This window comes from Solanum dulcamara, chromosome 11 (genome assembly GCF_947179165.1).
Source record: "Solanum dulcamara chromosome 11, daSolDulc1.2, whole genome shotgun sequence".
Classification (NCBI taxonomy): Eukaryota; Viridiplantae; Streptophyta; class Magnoliopsida; order Solanales; family Solanaceae; genus Solanum; species Solanum dulcamara.
This window is the reverse complement of record NC_077247.1, coordinates 63,180,534-63,200,265: the sequence shown is the minus strand read 5'-3', so window position 1 is coordinate 63,200,265 and position 19,732 is coordinate 63,180,534. Positions and strand designations below refer to the sequence as shown.

The following is a 19,732-nucleotide window of genomic DNA, read 5'->3' as shown; positions in this document are numbered from 1 at the left end:
ACTTGGCAATGCAATAGAACTCATCTTCACCCAAACATTGCACATAAAACACCAACTAAAATAGGTGATCCTCTTCTTTCTCAGGTTTTCCGGTGTCAAGATCATTCACCTTGCTGTTAACTACGTAAAGAAACACACCTTCCTCGGTACTGTGGGACTCTATATTGAGCAATGAAGGAAGATACATTCCCCTTTCCCTGATAATTTTTCGTTATAAAATTTAATAGTTACAAAACCATTTCTACCCTCTCGGCGTTCATACATCCGATCTATCATTATGTATCTCCTGCCCATACAATAACTCAACCATATTATGAAACTCTTCCATCTCCCAACCCCGTAGATTCCTCTTGAATCTCCAATTCCAATGAACTCCCCCCTCACGAGACCTACAAATTTGTTTGACTATCATATCTTTTTAGCAAGAAACTTAAATGTTAGGAAATACTTCCCTCAACTCGTTCTCCTCACCACTTATATGCCCCAAAACTAATCCCGCTTCCATCCTCCACCCTAAAAGAGATATGTCCACTAAACTCTTTCCACCTCTAAAAATACTCCTCCATAAGCCAAATCTAAACAATATTCCAATGTTTCTAGTCATCAATCCTCCTTCGATAATACCATATTTTTCTGCTACCATCCCCCTAAAAAATGCCTTCTTTTCCTCCCCAAATCTCCATATCCACTTCCTTAACAACGCTTTGTTGAATACCTTGTGATATTTCAGACGGAGTCCTCCCCATTCCTTCAGAGATGTGACATCTCTCCAATTCACTAACTGAAACTTCTTGAATAAAAGCGTAAAATCCTGGTTCTATCATCATTTTGTTGGCTCCATCATAAGCATAGTTTTCTATGATCGGAAGCTTTCTTTATACTGCCCCTATTTCTTTCCTTTTTTACCAATAGAGGCACTTGTATTAATGATCCAATTTAGATATGAAGTTGAAAAATTAGTAACTTTGGGTCCAAGTGAAGTAAATGCTCTTTATCTTTTTTTTTTAGACAAGTAATAGTTGTATTCAGTAAAAACTTAGCCATCCCGGAAAAAAGTGCTAAGTTGGAAACTTTACAGGCATCGAAAGAGTGCTTAAACCCCTGCCCAAAACCTTATACAATTTATCCATTGCCAATTAAATCTACTAACTTTCCTACTTCCCCCCCATATATTCTATTTACACCAAAAAAAGAGCAAGATAATTGAGGCTGTCTACATGAGTAATGCTATGACTACTAGTATGGAGGAATAAATGAGACCGCACCCTACTACCTGCTGACCCTCTACTCTAATCCGTGTCCTTTACAACCTCCTATCTAAGGTCATGTCCTTGGTAAGCTTAAATTGTGCCATGTCTTGTGTAATCATTTCTCCCTAATACTTCTTTGGCTAGCATGTACAACTTTATATCCCCGCCCTTGTCCTCTTATTCTGCATACAGGTTTTCAAAAGCTGCTGTCTTTGCCGCCGTAATCGCTAACTTTGCTTCCTTCTTCGCCATCTTGCACCTTTCCCTCTTAGTCCGCTTTTTCTCCCCGTCCTTACTTTCCACTGACCTCGCATACACTACCTTCTTTGCCTCCACCTTCCATCAGACTTCTCCATTCCACTACCAGATATCCCCGACGGCCACCAAATCTACCTCTCGAGACCCTTTAACACCTCTCTAGCCGCCTCCTTAAATGCAAATAGCTGTTCTATCCTATATCCACAACCTTCTTCCTCCCTTTCCTCTTGATCTCCAAATCCATCGCCAAAAGCTTATGTTGAATCGTAAGATTCTTACTCCGGATCTTTGCAATCTTTACAAAGACCTTTATCATCCTTCCTAAGGAGCAAATAGTCACCAAGGGCTTCTCCCTCTTCAGGAAATTCAAATTGGCTTATTAAAGGGGATAGGAAATGGGACTAACAGGATAGAAGCAGAGAAGTATCTAAGGCCAAACAATCAGAATACTAACTCAAAATAGTACAACAATGAAGGTAAGTAAAACAATAAACCAGAAATATTAAAAGAAAACCAGAGATGAAACTAAAAGGCAAGAGTCGACGAATCTCTCGTACTAAATCAAGCAATACAAGTAGATTACTATACGAAACTCAAAGGCAAGAACTCAAGTAATACAGTATGCTAAAGCAACATACTGTAACAACAAATATCAATTTCTGACAAGCAAGACAGAACAACAAGATCACGAAACTGTTGAACCTGATATCGTCGGTTGTGGTCTCTGTGTGGGTGATTGCCAGCGAGAAAGACTGTCGCTGGTTGTGGCTGCTGATGGTGGGTGGTCGCAGCTTTAGGGTTCCGAACAGCGGAACAGGGATGAAAGGAGAGAAAGAGGGGGGGGGGGAGAGAAACCTGGGTGTTCACTTGTGCTTGAGACCTCCAGCGATGCAGTCACAGTCGGGAAAAGGGGTTGGGGCTAGCCGTTACCGGTAGTTGCAGAGAGCAATGGGTCGAAGAGCAAACCCTAATTGAGACTGTCTATCCTGATATATTCTCCAGTTCATGCAAAAGTTTGGCCTTAAATGATATCTCGTATTCTATAAGGAATAGGCTGTTTAAGAATCAATCTTTTGAGTAGATTAATGTTGATACCATATACACTGTTTTTGCTATTATCTAGAAATTGTGAAGCCTGCTTTTCTATTTCACTACCTTAGCATTTTTGTCTGTATACTTTTCCCCATTTTAGTGCAGTTTTTCAGTTTAATTTTGAGATCATGTGGCTTAAGTTAAAGGTCTTTTTGATCTAGTTGAAAAATGGTGGAAGTCCTATGAGATGCAGGGATCTCCAGACCCCTGGTATTACCCAGAAACTGAGAAGATTGTATAATGATATCAAAAATTGGAATTCTGAGGTGTTTGACAGAATCGAAGTCAAGAAGCAGCTCTATTCCTTAAAAAGTACATCAAGTGGACAGAGTTAGAGAAGAAACTTGGTCAGTGAGAGGTGATATAACCAACCAAAATTGTTTGAGATTGAGGCATAGTTGTTGTTTGTTTGACAGAGTTACAGAAGAGATAAATCTGAAAGAGGAGGAAATAGCTATAAAGAACACACTAGAAAAGGATTGGAGAAGTGGTGGTTGTAGTTGAAGAGACATCTTGGAGGGAAAAGTCCAGATATTTTTGGTTGAGGGAATGGGGCAAGAATATCTCTTGAGAAGATGGCAAACACACACAGAAGGTATAACAACATTGATAAACTACTGATTGATGGAATAGAAGCTGAGGATCCAGATATAATAAAAGGGAAAATCTTGAATTATTACAAAAATATGCGCCATGAAGCAGAAAGTTGAAGCCCAGATTGGATGGCCAAGATTTGGAAAAACTTTCAGAATCAGACAGGGAATGGCTGCAGCGATGCTTTACAGAGGAAGAAGTTCTTATGACCTTAAGAAATCGCAGGAGATAAAGCTCGTGCGATCTGATGGCAACTTTTGAATATTTACACATGGAGGTGGTTTTTTCCTAGAGTCTAGATGCAACCTTCATTGCATCAACTCCAAAAAAGAAAGAGGCTACATAGCTTAAGGATCTTAGACAATGTCTTTTAGGCAGTGTCTACAAGATCATAGCTAGAGTCCTCACTAAGAGGCTGAAAAGTATTATGGGCATATTGATCTCAGGCACATGGAACACGTTCATCCATGGAAGAAAAATTATGGATGGCAATTTTAGTTGCCAATGAGAGTTTGGACTCAAGAATGAGGTAAGGAGAGGCTAGAATTGTTTGTAAATTGAACATGGAAAAAGCCTACGACCCGCATAAACACGTCTTTTCTGTTAAAATTGTTGGTACACATGGAATTTTTTGACAAATGGGTAAATTGAATGAAAGATTTCTTTGTCTCTGTGAAGTTCTCTATCCTCATTAATGGTACACCAGTGGACTACTGTTGGTATTGGGAGCTTTGTGCAAGATTTTAAAAGTCGCAGGGAGAAAGTGTTGGAATAAAGGGTTTAGAGTGGGAAATGGAGGTAATAATCAGCTGGAGCTTTTTTCCTGTTGAGAACCATATTTTGATGTAGGTTCTCTTCTGCTGGTATACGGGGTTTACCCATTTATTAATAAATTTGTTTACCTTATCAAAAAAAAAAAAATCATCAGCTATTGACACTTCATGTAAATCTGTTCAATGGCTGCCTGTTTCAAGTGAATATAATTAACAACATTCAATCCGTGGCTGCAATACTAGTATGTAAGTAGAACATTTTCCTGTTACTTACCTTGGTCTACCACTAGCTCAACATAGACAAGGAGTAATCTTGAAAGGTGAGCTGGGGAAGACTTAACCTCACAGATAGTGTCTTAGTCAGGATGCCAACATATTGCTTTTATCTACATTTATTGCCCTCAAAAATTGCAAATCAGCTTGACAAGCCACAGAGGGAATTCCTATGGTCAGGGAATTTGGAGAGCCATAAATTTAATTTAGTGAAGTGGTCACAGCCATGACTCCAAAACAATGGGGTGAAATAGGGGCGAGGGACTTGAAACTACATCACTAAAGTCTACATTGAAATGGTTGTGCAGGTTTAGTTGTGATTAGTGGTGGCAAATGGGGTTGGGTCAAATTTGGGCGGGTTGAAAATGGGTCAACATAAAATGAGTAATAATTCAACCCACCCATATTTTATATGGGTAAAAATGGGTTGGGCAACAAATAGGTTGGGTAAAATACTAGTTTATCCATATTTTCATGAGTAAATAGTACTCCACTCTAAATTCAATATGGAGAAAATATTTTAGTCTTTTTTGGATGAAAAATGTTGAAAATATTTAATTTAATTTTATTGTATCATAAAATTAAACCCGACACCCAATGCTAGACCCGATTTCTAAATCGGGACCCAACTCCGAACAACAGGATCCAACTTTTAAACTGGGACCCTACCCCTATTCTTGACTCGGGATTCGACCCCGACTCTTGACTCGGGACCTGACATCTGAATCGAAATTCGATCTTGATACCTAAATGGGGTGCCAACCTCGACACCCAACCTAGGACCCAACATCCAAATTAGAATTATAATTGACACCCGATCTCGGTGATCGATCCGAAATTCAAATTCGACGCCTGATCTAGGGCCTAACCTCGACCCTTGATCCGAAACCCGACATTTGAACTAGATCCAAACTGACCCCGACACTGATACCCAATTCCAACACCCAATTAGGGACCTGACCCTGACTCGAAATCCGAATCAGGACTCGACTTTTGAATAAGGATCCTACCCCGACATCCGACATAGACCCGACTTTCGACTCAAGACCTGACTGCGACACTCGACCTCGATGATTGATTCGGGATCCAAACCCGACACGTGATTTGAGACCCAACCTCGACTCTTGACCCAAAACCCGACATTTGAATTGGACCCGAACTGACTCCGACACCGATACCAACCCCGATGACTGATTTAGGATTCAATCCTGACATTCGATCGAGGGTCGACCTAGATTTAAGATCCGAATCGGGACTCGAGTTTTGAATCAGGATATGACCCGACACCCGATTCCGTACATAACTTTCAAATCGAGATTTGATCCCGACACCCGATTTCGTACCTAACTTTCAAATTGAGATTTGATCCCGACATCCGACCTCGACGACAGATCCGAAATCCGATCTCGATACCTGATTTGGGACTCGACCCTGACTCTAGATTCGAAACCCGACTTTCGAATCGAGATCCGACTCTGAGGGCCGAAGACTTCACTTTTCAATATTTTTTTTTAATTTATTTTTACTTTTATTTTTTTTAAATTATAAAGGAGAATAATTAGTTTTAACGAAGAGCATAAAAAGGAAGTGAAATTACATCATTTTGGGTTATATCATGAATTTTGAATGAATAAAAGTTGGAAGCTTAACCCATTTGGCTAGCCTATAGTTTGCCCATAATTGTATGGGTTGAATATGGGTTTAAACCCATATTTTACCCATCTATAAAATCACTCACTCAACCCATTAAAATATGGGCGGGTTACCAAAATATGGGCTCACTTTGCCACCACTAGTTGTGATCAAGATGTTTTATAAAGAAAAGTTGTCACTACCAAATATGGAACAGGAAATTGTTGCTGTATCAAACAAATGATATTCCTATGGGTTTGCTCCATGGAAACAAATAAGAAAATCGTGGGGAGACCTTAAAAAATTGACCGTGATATCAGTTGGCGATAGGAGGAAGACAAAAATGTGGGAGGATCCTTGGCTATAGGAATTCCCTCCGTCCCAGATTTGTACAGCTTAGTTCCAAAACAACATGCCACACTGGAAGAATGCAGATTTGGAGATGTATGGAATTAAATGCTCAGAAGAAATTGTTTCGACTGGGAAACAGAAAAACTGGCTCAACTTTTTTTGCGACTTGACAGCTTCCATTATTAGCAACAGAGCTGGACAGATTATTTTGGAAAGACGATAGCAAAAGATAGTATACCGTCAAATCTTGCTAAAATTTTATGCAAACCAGCAGGAGTAGATTATAGATGGCAAGACATAAAAGAAAAATATTCATTTTCTGTAATAGGTGCTCTTGTGCAGAAGGTGATTGAATCTATTATTCATCTCCTTCATTGTACATACACGTGGGAGGTATCCAGTTAGTGATGCCTCAACCTATTAAAGAAGCTCTGTTGGCATGGCAAGGACAGAATGTCAGGAAGCTCCTCCGGCAGATGCGGAACTTGATTCCCATTTGCATTTTTTGGAGAAAAAGAAACAACAAATGCTTTGAGGACACATATTTTTTTTTGTCTTAGGTCTAGATTTTGACATATATTGAATATCTCGGGTGATCTGAAACAACTTCTCTGCCTCCACGAGGTAGTGGTAATGTTTGCGTACATTCAACCCTCCCCAGACCTCACTTGTGGGATTTAACTGGGTATGTTGTTGTTGTAGAATCCCTTCAACCATAGTAGATAAGGAAGTTTCTATTTTGATGTACATAATTTTTGGGACCTTCCATCTAATGAAACATCTTTTACTTATAAATATTAGCACCTGACATGCAATGTATGATGGCAGTTGTGTTTCATTTCCAAGTGAAGATTGGGAGATCGCAGACTCGACTTTGCAGTTCTGGTGCTTTTACCTTTCCATTATAAAGTTACTTTTGTACAAATTGGGGACTGTTACTTAGCTATAGACAGGGTCCAGAGCAGATTGCTGAAAAGAAATGGGTAGTTCAAATGGTTCCCCTATCCAAGAACACTCTCACTTTGCAGGTGCAGTCTTGCCGGCTACATCCTAGGCCTGGATGTAGATTGTGGAGAAAATGTTAAGAGCGTCAAGATCTTATTTTTTCCTGTTTTCTCGGCGTTGTTGGATGCCCTTCTGTTGCGTTCTCAGGTAAGCTTCTGTTTGCATGCATTTTGAGTGCAGATTGTTTCTTTATTCTACTTCTTTTTATTCCCATCCACAAATTGCTCTATTGACCAACCTTTCCATTAAATAGTATGTGCATTTGTTGGATTTTACGACAATCCTTTTTGATATGACATCTCATCTTTTTGTTAAATTAGTAATCGTATAGAGTTATGGGAAAAGGGCCTGATATACCCCTCAACTTTGTCATTTAGAGCTGATATACCCCTCGTTATAAAAGTGGCTCACATATACCCCTACCGTTATATAAATGACTCACATATACCCTTACCGTTACTAAAGTGACTCACATATATATCCTTTTATCTAACGAAAGTGAAAAATAATTTTAAATTAATATTTTGATTTTTAATTTTAAAAAATTCATGTAGGGGTGTATATGATACTTTTCACGCATTTTTTTTTGATTATCATTATTTGAGTTTCTTATTCTTATTTTTATCTTTTTTTTTCCATTCTTTAGTGTAAAAATATGAGAAATAAAATAAAAGAAGTATGAATGGAAAAAGAGAAAAAAGTAAGAAAAAATGTAAAACTAATTTTTTCCGGCTATATTGTAATTTTTTTTTTGTGAAAGAGCTAATATATTACTCTCTCATCAATTTTTTTTACCCCTCCCTAAGAGCTTCCACCTTTTTGCTTACTTGATGACTCGAACTCACAACCTTAGGGTTGGAAGTGAGGGGTTCTTACCAGCCGAGCAACTCTCTCTTATCAAGAGAAGAATGGAGTGGGCTATATTTTAATTTATTTTTTGTATCTGTAAAAAAAATTGGGTCATATATATAACTTTTATAAGTAAGTGAAAAAATAAATTTGACCATCAAGAAAATAAATCTAAATTAGCCGTTGAATCAAAGAAGCAAAAAATATAATAATACGTGTGACAAGAATCAAATATACCCCTACATGAATGTTTTTTAATAAAAAATATAAAAGAATAAATTTAAAATTGATTTTTTTCATTTCCGTTAGAGGAGAAGGGTATATGTGAGCTATTTGTGTAACAATAGGGGTATATATGAACCACTTTTATAACGAGAGGTATATCAGCAATAATGTCATAGATTAGCTAACAGAATTTACCATTTAATAGTGAAGACTCTTACCTTATTTTGTCCTACACTATAGGATGGTCAGTTACTTTTTCTTCTTCTCAATTTTTTTATTTCTCCCTTTTTCTCAAGTCTGTTTGGTGGTCTACATAACTTGGTCGTTAGAGGTTGCCTCTAAAATTTGATTAGTGGACAGGTAAAATTTTTGCTCATGCTTTGATGTCATCAATATAAAAATATCGTTTTATAGTGGTAGACTAATCTATTTAAAGTAAGTTGTAAATCATGATTTCCTTGGCTAGATTTCAGTGCACTTCTGTGTACTTACTGTTAATTGCTCTAGTGCATAAAAGTAATCTCAAATTAATGCCATCTTTTCCTTACTCTTTTATTTTCCTTTTTATTTATTTATTTAATTATTTATTTTGTGTTATGGGTCTCGACTTAAACAGGTGGACGATTCTACCTTTTATGGCGAGGGTGTAATGGTTGACCTGCCTGACACCCTTGAACAATTCAGGATGAACCTGATGGAGCTTTTGGTGGATGTTTGTCAGCTTTTAGGTTCAGCAGCATTTATCCAGAAGGTGTCATTGGGTTGACTTATTACTTTGTGCTGTTTTAAATAAATGTTGATTTCATATTAGTTGCACTTGAAATCTCTTTACATGTTTCTCATCTGAAATAGCATAAGTTAGTATGCTCCTTATATATGGGTAAACTTAGTGCCCATTGCTAATTAAAATTTTATTACTTAATGAAAAAAGAATTGCTAGCAAAATGGATAAGTTTTCCAAATATTTGTCCGACCTACCCAATTAAAAACAAGTTGATTAATTGATTTATTTAAAGGGGATTAAATAGGGATCATATCAATTTAAATCTTTTGTTTTTTTGTTGATGAAGTAAGAAGAATAACATTAATAAAAGCATCAGGAAGGTGCACAGATTATAAAAGATGGAAGTATCAGTCCACAGGGAGACAAAAAGCTATCAAAGAACTAAAGAGCTAATAAAATCCATGAAGGAGTCAAGACTGATTACAGGGGTGAGATTGGCCCAACTAAAATATTAACTAAACATCTGGTTTTAAGAGTGTAATTGACAGTTGTGGTGCCATCAAAACATCTATGATTTCTTTCCAACCATATACACCAAAAAACAAGCAGGAATCAAAGACCAAAACTTTTTGATGGCCTTCCCAACTGGCCATGAGCACCAAATCTCATAACCTCTCTCACACTGCATGCCATGACCCAATGAAGACCAAAATATGATAAGAACATGTTCCATATGTCTCTTGCAAATGGATAGTGAAGGAACAGGTGGTTCAGTGTTCCAGGGCTGCACTGACACATGTAGCATCTGTTTGCAAGCGGAAATTTCCTCCTGGAAAGATTGTCCTGAGGTAAAGTTGCATCCTTTGGAGTGATCCAGCAGCAACAAATTACTTTTGGTGGCAATTTAGTTCTCCAAATCAGCTTCCAAGGCCATTGATCAATCGAATTCTTCTTGGATCTCAGAGCGAAGTATCCTTCCTTGACTGTACAAGACCCATTTCTGCTGCTGCCCCATTTGATTCTGTCTCTCAGTTGAGTGCTAGGAAATCTTCAATTTCCCAGTTATCTAGGTTTCTTCTTGGTATCAAATTCCATGAGTTGTCCTCCCTATTCTCTGGAATAATGGGGTCTGGGTTGGTAGCTTGTGAGAACAATCTTCGGTGGGTATCCTTCAGAGGATTGAGACTAACCATTGTCTTTCCAAAACAGTATATGCTCCCCATTTCCGGCCTGAAGAGATGTGCTGAGTTAGAAGGCATCCCAAAAGAGCCTGATACCCTTCCATAACCCTGTTCCATGAGGTGTTCCATCCACTTTGGTACACCAGTGGCTGGTGAAACCATGCTTAGCTTGCACAATTTCCTTCCAAAAACCGTCATCTTCCTGGTTATATCTCCAAAGCCATTTCATTAACATGCATTTATTGTTGAGTGCTATACCCTTAACACCTAAGCCACCACAAGTTATAAAAAGAGTGACTTTGGGCCATTTGACTAAGTGAAATTTGCGAGTTGTACTATTCCCTTCCCATAAAAGGACCCTTCTGATCCTGTCAAGGTGTTTCTGCACCATGCCTGGAATAGGAAATAGGGACATGAACTAGGCGGGAATACTGTCTAAAACACTATTAGTAAGTGTTACTTCGGCTCCAAGGGAAAGATACTGTTGCAGCCAGGATGCCAATCCTCTCAAAATTTTCAATTACCACATTCTAGAATTCAACAGCCTTTTGGCTAGCACCTAGAGAAGGCCTAAGTAAGTAGTGGGAAAGGAACGAATATTTCAAAACATAATTTCAGCCAATTCCTTCAGGTTAGGAACCACATTAACCGGATAGAGGTCAGAGGATGCTTTTAGATATGTTAATGTGGAGTCCAGTGTTATCAAAGGCGAAAAGCACAAAAAAGCTCTAAGGTCCATTGGGGCTTTAAGCGCAGAGCGCAAATAAAGTGTGGGCTTTAATGAAAAAAGGCGCAAAGGGAGAAAAAGATACAAATATATATGTTTAGTCCAAGACCAATAATTATAAACATGAATGACAACTATATGACCAAAGAAATTGATAAAAAGGTATGATAAAGTGAAATATCAATTGTTTAGTGTCACTTCTTCCAAAGAGGCTCATTGGCAAGGAAAAGTTTGCCTTAGAACCTTGATGACCACATTGAAGCGCACACAAAGGGAGGCGATTGTTTAGTGTCACTTCTTCCAAAGAGGCTCATTGGCAAGGAAAAGTTTGCTTTAGAACCTTGATGACCACACTGAAGTGCACATAAAGCGAGGCGAAGCGCTAAACACGTTTTGAGCCTCGCTTAAGGGCTTAAGCGTGCCTTTGACAACACTAGTGGAGTCCTGACATAGCCTCAAAGGATAAGAGTGTCATCAACAAATAACCGGTGCGATATTGAGACTGAGCTGCCCTGGTCTCGTTCAACATCAAAACCTTTTTACCATTGCATTCTGCTAAGACCCTCCAGTGTCAATATGAAAAAGGAAGGGAGATAAAGGATCCCCTTGCCTAATTCCCTCCATTGGGGAGAAAAATCCCACATGAGTTTTGGTAACCAGTATAGAATATTTCACTGTGGAGAAGTTGAACTTTATCCATTTGATCCACCTTTCCCCAAATCCCATTTGCCTTGGGATTGAGATAAGGTAATGGCAGTTGACTTTGTCAAAAGCCTTATCGATGTCAAGCTTGAAAAGGAGGCCAGGATCACCACTTCTTTTACACCAATCAAACACTTCATTAGCTATGAAGGTTGCATAAGTGATTTGCCTACCTTTAATAAAGGCATTTTGGCAACCCGAGGCCAGTCTCCCAATCACCTTTTTTGTCTCTTAGTTAACACCTTTGCTACAAACTTGTAAACTCTACCAATGAGACTAATAGGTCTAAATTGTTTGAGTTCAATTGCACCTTCTCTTTTGGGAATAAGTGCAATGAAAGAAGTATTGAAAGACTTACCATTTGACAATTACTGTGAAAGTGACTGAGGTTTCCCATAACATCCCTTTTGATAATCCCCCAACATCTCTGATAAAAAGTTGTTGTGAATCCATCAGGACTGGGGCTTTTATCAGGGGCACAAGAATAAATAGCATTCAGGACTTCCTCCTCATTAAAAGCATGTTCAACGGTCTCTTTCTCTTCAGCATTCAAGTTTCCCATACCATCAAATGTTGCAGAAGGCCTCCAGTTCTCATTTTCAGTGTACAAATCTTGATAGAAATCAAGAACCATCGCACCTATTCTTTGTCTTCAATGATTACATTCCCCACTTGTAGTAACCTATCGATGTGATGGTACCTTCTGTGAGAATTGACCACTTTTTTGGAAAATTTAGTGATTGCACCTTGATTTTTGTCACCAAGAAGTGTCTTCATCCTTAGCTAACTTCTGGATCTCTAGTTTCAGCTGCATTAAATTGTTCTTTCCCTCTTGAGTGTTGACTCTCCCTTCTGTTGACTGTTCCAGAATCAAGTGCTTCTCCACGGCTTTGTTAATTATAGTACTTATTTGTCAAAGACCTCTTGATTCCAAGTGACTAGATCTTTCTTCAAAAATTTCAGCTTTTGAGAAAGGATGAAATCAGGTGAGCCATTAGCTACATAATCTTGCCACCGCTGTTGGACCCTATCATGAAACCCGTCTTGATGCAACCACACGTTCTTGAACTTGAAGTAAGAAGGATCATTAGATCAATTACCACTCTCAAGTATAATAGGTCTATGATCAGAAATAACTTTTGGTAAAGCTAACTACTTTTCCGAGCCAAAAAAATCATTCCATTCCGAGGATATCAAAAATCTATCAATCTTGTAAGCCTGCACCGAGTAGCAGCGATAGTTTAATCCTAGAAATTCCTGCACAGATTTTTCCTTAGTTTCCATTCTTGACTCAAAAAACTAGACCAGATAATTCCAGAAATATATAAGCTGACTGTAATTTAATCCTAACCAGAGAAACAACGATTTCTTTTGATTGGACTTGTTTTTACTTTTTGCTTCACACTTGTATTTTCTTGGTCGCTCAAGTCTGTCACCTCTCTTCCTTCTCATCCTATCAATACCTGGCACCATCCTTTTTACCCTCTCATGTTTAACTTCAACAGAAATATTCAAGAACTATCCATATCTAGTTTTTTACCCAATATCTCCTTATCATATTTTGCATTTAATGATCTTTCTCCATGAGATAGTGGTAAGGTCTGTGTACACTCTACCCTCCCCAGACCCCACTTGTGGGATTTCACTGGGTATGTTGTTGTTGTTGTTGTTTGTTGCTAAATAATGATCTTATTTGGTTGTTTCCCTTTACATTTTCTTTTCTTTTCACCTTTTGACAGGCTTTCAAATACCTATGGAACTTATTTTCAAGTTAGCAACTTTATTTCTCTTTTATTAGTCAAATGACTTTTGCTTTTGTATGCACTACCAGATCTTCCTTGGAGGTTGGACCAGTAACAGTGTACATATTCCTTGGAAGGAGGTGGAAGCTAAAATGTTTGCACTTAATGCGGTTAGTACTGTGAACCAAAACCTTGGCAGTAACATATGCATCGTTCTGCTCTCATCTCCTATTTAATGCTTCATTATACTCAATTCTTTGTGGGTTTTGCTAATTAGCGTTTGGACAAGGTCTGAATGCAAAGCAGAAAATGAGAAGAAAAAACATAAAGGGCAAACAGAAGAGAAAATAAACCATGTATTCTTTTCTCAAAATCAGGAACAACAGCGTATTTTACATTTATAACTGTCACTGCAGCAATCAACCTTGGATAGTTTAAGCCATCAATTGCTTGGTAGAGTTGGAAGCATGATTCTAATGAAACAATACCCGCTGGATGATTGTCCATACTCCTGTTATTGATATGTGTAGCATTGTCAGGTAAAAGTGTATCAGAACAGTGAGAACACTTGGTACTTAACAGCATAGAACATTGACACTATTTTAGCTGCAGTATGAACTCATGCAGCTTTCTGAGAGGCAAAGGCTCAATCGTTGTAGTTAACACCTACTTTTAATTGCATCTAAGCACTAGGTGAAAGCAGATTCCACTTGTGTCTTGTTATAAAGCTCGTATACTTAAACTGTCGTTAATCAAAATCATGAATCGCTTATTTTCAATGTTTGGAAGTGCTAAGATAACGTTCTTAAAATCCAAGTTCTTATAGTCCAAAACTGAACTACATAATAATAGAAGTTGAATTATACCTGGTGACATTTTTATTTAAGGTATCCTCATAACTTGTTTGACAGGTTTAAGGTCATGATCTATTCCTATGACATTTTTGACTATAAAATCCCACTCACTGAATTCTCTGTCAACAATTTTACTTCATCTTAGGTTAGGTGTTTGCATTTTTCCTCAATACATCCCCAAGTAAATGTCCAAATGTATTTTATTAATAATTCAAAGTCATTTTACTAAATCACCAAATGGTGCCAAAACATTTATATAATCATGAACGTAAGCTACCCATCTATCTATACAAAAAACTATCGCAAAAAGAAAAACTTTTTTTTATGTTGAATTGTGTGACCATCTCATTGAAAAGCTTAAGTTGTAAGAGGGAGGATTATGTACTTGAGCTTATTTGGTTTAGCATAATTTAAGTAGTTTTTAAGCAATTAGTGTTGATAAGCACTTCTAAGTGTTTTGGCTGAATCTATGAATAAGCAATTACGTGTTTGAATAGAAGTGGTAAAATTGAAAATAAATTGATATGTTTGGTAAAATGGTGCTGATAAGCACTTTTCTGTTAAAATGATGGAAATGTCCTTAAAGATGTTAATAGTAAAATTGAGTTTCAAACTTCTATTTCGTCTTTCACCTAGCATTTTGTTTTGTCCTGCTATATCTACATAATACATTTGTATAGAAAATGTGGTATCCCTTATGGGTCGTTTGGTAGGGTGTATGAGGAGAAATAGTCCATGTATTATGTATGGTATTATATAGTACTATGTTTGGTAGGAATTTTGGGCCTATGCATATCTAATACAAGAACAAGGGTGATATCCAAAACTGTAATAATTACAGGGTTATCAAATTACTAAGCCACACTATAAAGATTTGGGAGAGAGTGGTGGAGATGAGGGTGAGGAAAGGAGTGTTAATCTAAGAGAACCAATTTGAATTCATGCCGGTGATGTCGAGTACTGAAGCAATTCATCTTATGCGGAGACTAGTGGAGAAATTTAGAGAAAGAAAACATGATCTCCATATGGTGTTCATTGACCTTGAAAAGGCTTATGAAAAAGTTCTGAGGGATGTTCTCTGGAGGTGTCTAGAGGCTAAAGGTGTCCCGATGGTGTATATTAGGGCGATAAAGGACATGTATGCTGGATCCAAGACTTGGGTTAGGACGGTGGAATGTGACTCAAAGCATTTTCCTGTTGAGGTGGGGCTACATCAGGGATCTGTGCTGAGCCTTTTCTTTTTGCCTTGGTGATGGATGAGCCGACATAGTCTATTCAAGAGGAGGTTTCATGGTGTATGCTATTTGCAGACGACATAGTTTTGATTGATGAGAGTCGGGACGGAGTTAATGATAGGTTGGAGGTTTGGAGACAAACGCTGGAGTCCAAAGGGTTCAAATTGAGCAAGACCAAAACAGAATACTTGGAGTGCAAATTTAGTGTTGCGATGGGATGAAGAGGGCAGGGAAGTGAGGCTTGCCACCCAACCTATCCCCAAGACAGAAAGCTTTAAATATCTTGGATTCATCATCCAGAGTACTGTGGACATCGATGATGATGTCACGCACCGCATTGGGGCAGCATGGTTGAAATGGAGGTTAGCTTCTGGAGTCCTGTGTGATAAGAAAGTACCACCTAAACTTAAAGGTAAGTTCTACAGAATGGTGGTTAGACCAGCGTTAATATGTGGAGTGAAGTGCTGCCAGTAAAGAACTCTCATGTTCAGAAGATGTATGTTGCAGAGATGAGGATGTTGAGATGGATGTGTGGACACACTAGGAGTGATAAGATCAGAAATGAGGTTATTCAGGAGAAGGTGGTAGTGGCATCTGTGGTCGACAAGATGAGAGAAGTGAGACTAAGATGGTTTGGGCATGTGCAAAGGATGGGTGTCGACGCCCCAGTTAAGAGGTGAGAGCGGTTGGATTTGGGGGCTATGCGAAGGGGTAGGGTTAGACCGTAAAAGTATAGGAGAGAGATGATTAAACAAGATATGGCGCTACTCCATATCACCAAGACATGACCTTAGATAGAAAAGAGTGGAGGTCGCGGATTAGGGTTGAAGGCTAGTAGGAATAGAATGGTGTCTTACTGTGTGTCGGTTTAGGGTGGTGAGGTTTAGGCGTGCCTTTATAGTTGTGTTGCTATTGCCTTTGATTATCGCAGTACTTTGCTATAGTTATTGTTCTTGTCTTGTAAATTTTGCATTGCATTTTTTTTTCATTATGCTATATATATTGTTTTTCTTTCGTACTTGAAACTGTAACTTTTGAGCCGAGGGTCTTTCGAAAACAACTTCTGCATACATCCTACCCTCCCCAGACCCCACTTGTGGGATTTCATTGGGTAAGTTGTTGTTGTTGTTGTATATCTAATACATGTATTAATTATACACCCTATATGGTATTATAAAGTGTATAACTAATACCTTTCATGTCCTACTTGCGTACACTTTACCCTCTCCAGACCCACGTTGTGGGATTTCACTGGGTTGTTGTTGTTGTTGTTGTAATACCTTTCATTTGGTGGTATTAGTAATACATAGGATTTGATTTTATGTTTTATATTTGTAGTTTTGTACTAGTAAATTTATTTAAATAAATTAGCTGACAAATTTTATTTATTTGTGGTTTCATATTTACATAATATAAAAAAATATTTTGCCATGTCAAATTTTTAAATTTTATTTATTTGTGGATTCATATTTACATAATATACAAAAAATAAATTTGTCATGTCAATTTTTTTTGATAATTAATTAGTTGAGTGATTTTGTTGATACAAAGGCCTAATTTAGTGATTTTATTAATACAAAATAAAGTTCAATGACTACTAGATAAATTCTCAAGGTTGAGCGACCTTTTAAGATATTAACTCCATATTAAAACTACAACTTGCAATTTTTATGTGTAAACGTAGATGATTTATTCGATTTTACTATTGTTTACTGTCTTTTCGATTTTAAAAGTAGTGGTCTATCTTTATTAAATTGAAAATTGACGTTTTGTGAGTAATCAATTTATTAAGATGACAATTAATTACCTTTAAATAATTCAATTGAGAAAATAGCAAACATGGCGACAAAATTGTTTTTCTTCTATCTAGTTAAAAGCCCACAAAAAAATAATATTGTCTGACAATTATCTACCTTGACCCAATTACATGAAATAAAAAATCCCATAATAATTCAATGGTATATTGGAAAAAAGCTTTTTGTAGAGTTTTAAACCAAACACAATATTAGGTAGGAAGCAATGAACCAAACACGTGATAAAAAAGATTTCTTGCATTACTACTCTCTGTATTACTAATCTCTGCGTTACTAATCCCTGCATTATTAATCTTTGTACCAAACGACCCCTTAGTACCTCCATGTCATTCTATCTGTCATCTCCAATTGCGGTATACCTATAAATCTTCTGTACATGCACTAGTTGTCATGATCATGTCAATTTGTGTAACACAATATTCACCTCTAGTTTATAGAATATGCCATTAAAGGTGATTATGTTTCACACATTTGTAAAGTGGAAGATTATGTATGCGCTCTTCGTAATAAATCTCTTAACTAATAAGAGACAAGTCCCTGGGATCTCTCCAGCAATACAAGTACCTACAATTATGATAGCTTTATTAGCACTGCAAAATACATATTGATTGACTTTTCACAACAGTGTCAGGTTGGAGCTTAGATGTTAATCATGTCCAATTTGTTATATACATAGTTAACTAGAGCTCCATGCAGGACTTGTGTGAAGACATCACCTAACTGTTCCCCTGTCATGATATGTTTCATCGAGATAATCTTCTGTTATATCTTTTCTTAAACAACAACATACCTAGTGAAATCCCACAAGTGGAGTCTGGGGAGGTGGTGTGTAGCAGCCTTACTCCTACTTGTGATGGGCCAAATTAGAAGCAATATAGGGAGCATCACCATTATCACACTACAACTTAGCAGAGCTGTCTTAAGACTAACCTCATCTATCAACTGCATATCTACATTACTTCGCACATGTATTGTGACATAGCTCATTACTTTGATTCAACGCTAGATCAGGGGACTACCACTACTTTTTACTTTTTATACTACACCGAATTATCTCCAACAAGACCTGAATCCTCTTGTTCTCCGGAAAGCTTTAGATCCCCTCCGATCTGCATCTAGAACACTCAAGTGGTTTCTATAGAACAGACTGCGGCAGGTGTTCCTTCGAAGTGACACAAGATTTGGCCCAAATTCTCTCAATGATTACTAGTTGGAGTAGACATGAATTTTCAGACTACACTGCCCAAGTAAGCAGTGTAAAGTCACATTATGTAAGATGGTTTTAATTTCCCAGCTAATCTCCTGTGCATCTCAAGATCTTTAAACAATGAACTCCCTCTGCCATAATTTGTAAGTTGGTCGTCACTAGTGCAAGGCAAGGCTTGGCTTATCACCTCACTTTTCTATTTCAACCAATAAATCAGGTCATTATTCCTCTTAAATGAGAAGGTACGTTTCTTGCGCCTTGTAACTTCAATTCCATAAGATACTTAACAAACCTTTTTCTTATTTTTGAAACTAATTTTGTGTTCAGTACTTTGTCATTGTTGGAATCACTTCAAAATCTTATTTATACATTCTTTCATTTTGTGAAACTAATACAGAGCACGCTTGTTACGACCCAACCCACTGGTCAGTGCAGGCACCTACTCTAACATCTAGATAGGAGAACCCTTCCACCCATTTTTAAAAACAGGTCATGCAGAATAAATGAAAGCACCATGATTCACTTTTATAACAATAAAGAAAAGAGATCAACTTAATCTTTCCATATAAAACACTGAGAAAATTCAATAAAAATCTTTTTGAAAATACCAAGAAAACCTCTCAAGAAATAAATATAAATAAAGTAGACACAACTTTCACCATAGGCAGAGAGAAGTAAAAGTTGTTGGAGATCATTAACGTCTTCACCTAAAAAACATCACTGACTCTGCAACTAGACTATGTCAAGTGGCATAACAAGAGTAGTATCAATACAAACAACACGTACTGGTAGATATCATCAGTCAACCCTAACCACTTACATAATATAAAGTAGATATGCGGAAGAAAACATGCAATAAGAAAATGCACCACCCAAATTTCTATCCCTATGCTCTTTCCATCGCAGGTATAATACCCATAACTAGTACACTTTGATCCTAGCGTTCTACCTCGCTCCGCTGCCAACTCTACCATTTATCATTCCACTCTCTTTTCATGCTAAGGCTTTCCCAAGCCTACCCTTCAGACACACTAAGGCTTCCTAAGCCTAACCCTTTATACACATTAAGGCTTCCCAAGCCTAACCCACACTAACGCTTTCCAAGCCTAACCCTTTATACATACTAAGGCTTCCTAAGCCTAACCCTTTATACATACTAAGGCTTTCCAAGCCCAACCCTTTATACACACTAAGGTTTCCCAAGCCTAACCTCTTATACATACTAAGGCTTCCCAAGCCTAACC

General features: G+C 37.6%; 1 protein-coding gene across 4 annotated transcripts in view; it reads left to right on the top strand.

The window, feature by feature from the left end:
* Positions 1-19,732, top strand: part of LOC129872012 (transportin MOS14) — a 64,632-nt gene that overhangs the window by 11,848 nt on the left and 33,052 nt on the right. For all 4 annotated transcript variants that reach the window (XM_055946841.1, XM_055946840.1, XM_055946842.1 and 1 more), the window contains 4 exons: positions 7,052-7,108; positions 7,252-7,375; positions 8,919-9,053; positions 13,468-13,548. In XM_055946841.1, coding sequence (XP_055802816.1) covers positions 7,052-7,108; positions 7,252-7,375; positions 8,919-9,053; positions 13,468-13,548 — 397 coding nt within the window. The remainder of the gene's footprint in view (positions 1-7,051; positions 7,109-7,251; positions 7,376-8,918; positions 9,054-13,467; positions 13,549-19,732) is intronic.